This window comes from Populus euphratica, unplaced genomic scaffold (genome assembly GCF_000495115.2).
Source record: "Populus euphratica unplaced genomic scaffold, PopEup_1.0 scaffold2.1, whole genome shotgun sequence".
Lineage (NCBI taxonomy): Eukaryota > Viridiplantae > Streptophyta > Magnoliopsida > Malpighiales > Salicaceae > Populus > Populus euphratica.
In genome coordinates, this window is record NW_011499846.1 from 1,116,424 (window position 1) to 1,120,561 (window position 4,138).

Sequence of the window (4,138 nt, forward strand, 5' to 3'; positions counted from 1 at the left end):
GAAGATTTTTAGATTGATAGCAGACTATCACTAGAATTTTCTCAGAGAATCAACGTATTGCTCAGCTTTCCCTTTTCTTTACTCAGAGAACGTTCTCCATGCAGGGACATAAAACCAGATAACCTGATACTGGACAAAAATGGCCATTTAAAGCTTTCCGATTTTGGCTTGTGCAAACCCTTAGATAAGTATTCAAATTTACTAGAAAATGAAGATATTTCTACCCAGGAAGTGTCGAATGAATCTGGAGGGCATTCTGCCAGTGAGAGACCCCCTTGGTTGATGCCAAAAGAGAAATTGCAACAATGGAAACGTAATCGCCGTGCATTGGTATGATCTCTATCCATTAGCATATTTTGATTTTTTTTCATTGCTGGAGCTAATTTGTGTAAGATGCAATTTGGCAGCATGTCAGGTTTTGACTTGTATGAATATAGCATGCAGTTCAAGCTTTTACAATCTGTTTTCTTCTGAGGCAATATTTTTTGCATGTGGCTTTACATTTATTTTCAGGCTTATTCAACTGTTGGAACTCTTGATTATATGGCACCTGAAGTGCTGTTGAAGAAGGGATATGGAATGGAGTGCGATTGGTGGTCCCTTGGTGCAATCATGTATGAGATGCTTATAGGCTATCCTCCCTTCTGCTCTGATGATCCAAGGATCACATGCCGCAAGGTTGCAATAAGTTGTGGTTCTCCATTATTTTCTTAGAATTCTTCATTTTTGCTAAATCGTTGATGTATCCGTTTTTATCAGATAATCAATTGGAAAACATGTCTCAAATTCCCCGAGGATCCAAAGATATCAAGCGAGGCCGAAGATCTTATTTGCCACTTGCTCTGTGATGTTGAGACAAGGCTGGGGACCAGAGGGGTTGAAGAATTGAAGGTATTTTTTTCCCCCAATAATTACAACATTTATCATACACATCAGACAAAGTTGCAGAAATATCTTCTCTTGTTTAACTCTTTCAACTTCCAGGATAGTGTAAGCACTAATACATAATTGAGGAGGTGAATCTGCCACCTTGAAGTTGTCTAGTTGTAAAGCATGCATGCCTCATTTTGTTCTCAATTTTGTAAATTTCTGTGTGCTATTGCTGGTTGCTTTCGGAGCTTTGATACTGCATCAATAACTTTTTACTGCAACAGAGGGGTTTGAGATGGTCAATATTCTGTTCTAAATTCTTCATTGTTTCAGGCGCATCCATGGTTCAGATGCACTCAGTGGGATTTGCTGTATGAATCGGAAGCTGCATATAAGCCTACAGTCATTGGAGATTTGGATACTCAGAACTTTGAGAAGTTTCCTGATGTGAGTACATTGAAAAAGATTCCAGCATATAATTTGTGATCTCATTTGGGATAAAATTGTACCACTGATAAGATGTAGATGTCCTTGCAAATTTGAAAGTCGTTCAACTTACCTAAGAACTTTTCCAACTATTAGCTCCACAAAGAGAGATCCCTTATCAACTATTACCTAAGAACTCGTCCACCTTTCATTCCCAGGTTCCAACATGTTTTCTTTAGTCTTAACTTTGTTCTTCTCCTCCAGTTTTGGCTGGTGGCGTAAGCTTGATCCTATAACCATCCTCCATAACCCCTGACCATTTATCTTGTGTCTGTTACATTATATTTGCTTTTCAATATAAATTGCGTTCTTATGTACATGTGGTTATGTGTTCCTTTGAATGAAGAATTTTTGCTAAGCCTTTTCTTTTTTGCAGTTGGAAGGCCCACCATCAACAATACCAAGTGTGGGACCTTGGAGGAAGGTAACAACATTATTTGAAGTTTAACTTTTTATTTATGCAGAAAAGTCCTTACAGGCCGAATTATATCCACAAGTGTAAACGAAATGGCCAACAGGGTTTTTTTCAACCATGATAATGTGGATATAGTACTGTTAAATTGTATGAGAAATTGTTTCATTATTCCCATGGGTTGTCTAGGCAGCTCAACTATATAATTACCCTTATAGATTATGTGCATTAAATAATTCTATAATTTTGCCATATATGTGCAATCCTTTGCTTCTTATAAGTATGTTAGTCTGTATCCAATTTTTTCCCCATGGTTTATGTTAGTTGTGATGCTAATTTTCCAGTGTGTTTTTCTTGTTCCATGGGGCAGATGTTGACATCAAAAGATACCAATTTTATTGGATTTACTTATAAGAAATCAGACGTCCTTAAATCACTGGAAAGTTCAGGTAAGCTGTTTTGGAGTTGGGCGGCTTTTCTTTGATATCTTTGTTTTTCATTCATTCTTCTTTTGTTCATCCATTTTAGCGCATTATCCAAAATTTTCACTCGATGTAAAGGGACTCTAACCCAGCTGAATTTTGAACACTTGGAACTTAATCTGCGTTACCTTACAAAAACTGTAGAAGGGAAAAGGGAAGGCAGTGGTCATTTTGCAGTACACTTGGGAGTCAATAATTAAATATACATGATGAGTTTCTTATGTGACTTTGTCTAGTCAGGATTTTAAGCTATAAGTGCGCATGAAAAGTAGAAAGTTTTTCTCTATTCACATATATTTATGCAGATTCACAGTGGTTCGCTTGAGCACATGCGTTGTTTTTCTTAATGGTGTTCATTTTATTTGACTATGCTCAAACCGCAAATTAGCAATATATAAATACACCAGCTTTTAACTCTGGTTTCACTCCTCCCTTAGAGTTACCGCCCCGGGAACACCAGATAAGAGGGGCGTGTGTGGTTTACAGAATTGATCATACATTGCATGAGTAGCAGGGCTAGTGTCATTGACTTTGGATGCTGATTTCAGGTACAGACATGAAATTGAATGAATCCTCGAAAGCTGCATCTCTAATTTCCTTGTTCGGTATGATTCCTTTTCCTTTAATTAAAGTTCAATATGGTAGTAGTAAGCTGCATCTCTAATTTCCTTGTTAGGTATGATTCCTTTTCCTTCAATTAAAGTTCAATATGGTACTAGTGTAGAGTTATTGCACCCCCAAGGTAGCGCTGCAGTAATATATTGGAGGTGCTGCTATATCTATAATGGATTCAGCTGTTTTTATTTCCTCATGACAACTGCCTAGCCTGGCATCAACAATGCATCTTACCGTCAAATTATGTTAAAACAATTGACCAAGATTGAGTCTATTGTTCTTGATGGACAGTCCAGAGGGAGAGAAAAATTAAGTGTTAAGGTAGTTCTTTATTTAGAAGTGCTGGTAAACTGGCTTATTTTAATGTTGTCTCTCTCTTTTGGCTAATCCAGGTCAGATCGAACTTGAAGAGACTGTAATATCAGAATGTGAGCAGAAGCCGGAAACGTGAGATCCAGCTATCACACTTTGCCGCAAGTGTTGTCGGTATTCCTAGTTTTGCAATGAGAATAATCTACAAATGGGAGAATTATACGAGGCTGAATTGGCAGTAGTTGTATGAAGACAGGAACAAGCACACCATCAGCTTAAGGGGTTGATGTGTTCTGCGGCTACAATGATTTTTGCTTACACGAATGTTTTGGTACTTTAGACAAGTAAATAGTTCAATCCAATTCTAAAAAGAGCTGTCTTAGTGCTTAATTTTCCTTTACACGAGTCAGGGCCAAGTAAAAAGGCTACCTTTGAGCTGAGCTATAAAACCCGACCTGGTTAATTCATTGACTCATTGGCTAGAACTCGGCTAAGATACGGTTTTGCTCTAAACCTATCTTCGCAGATGGAACCGTTTCCACGTTCAATCACCTTGAAATAAATCATACAGCTTTTTGACGGTTCAATAAAAAAATTTATATTAAAAAATAATATAAATTAATTTTTTTAATAATTTAAATTATTATGTTGTGATGATTTTTTATAAAGTATTATAGTTTTGATGAATTTGAATTATATTATTTTTTATTTATTTAATAAAAATTAAATATAAAATAATATAAATTTATATAAATTTAAAATTTAAAATATTTCTATTTGATAAAATATATTAAAACAATAATATAAATTATATTATAAAATTTCACCGACTTTTTGAAGTTATAAGTTGTTAAATTAAATTATAAGTTATTGAAATGATATGTTTCTTTAAAAAGATGAAACACTCATCATTACATGGGTATGTGTGTGTGGTGGTTGATATGATGCTTAGGGGCGTCCT

At 35.6% G+C, this 4,138-nt stretch overlaps 1 protein-coding gene across 1 annotated transcript in view; it reads left to right on the plus strand.

Annotated features, from left to right (window-relative positions):
- LOC105137968 (serine/threonine-protein kinase tricorner-like) overlaps positions 1-3,640 on the plus strand; it is a 10,519-nt gene extending 6,879 nt beyond the window's left edge. The window contains exons 2-9 of the mRNA XM_011043936.1: positions 13-330; positions 514-678; positions 760-891; positions 1,204-1,317; positions 1,733-1,780; positions 2,139-2,217; positions 2,799-2,855; positions 3,258-3,640. Of these exons, the coding sequence (XP_011042238.1) occupies positions 13-330; positions 514-678; positions 760-891; positions 1,204-1,317; positions 1,733-1,780; positions 2,139-2,217; positions 2,799-2,855; positions 3,258-3,316 (972 nt within the window). The 3' untranslated portion in view covers positions 3,317-3,640. The remainder of the gene's footprint in view (positions 1-12; positions 331-513; positions 679-759; positions 892-1,203; positions 1,318-1,732; positions 1,781-2,138; positions 2,218-2,798; positions 2,856-3,257) is intronic.
- The last annotated feature ends 498 nt before the right edge of the window (positions 3,641-4,138 follow it).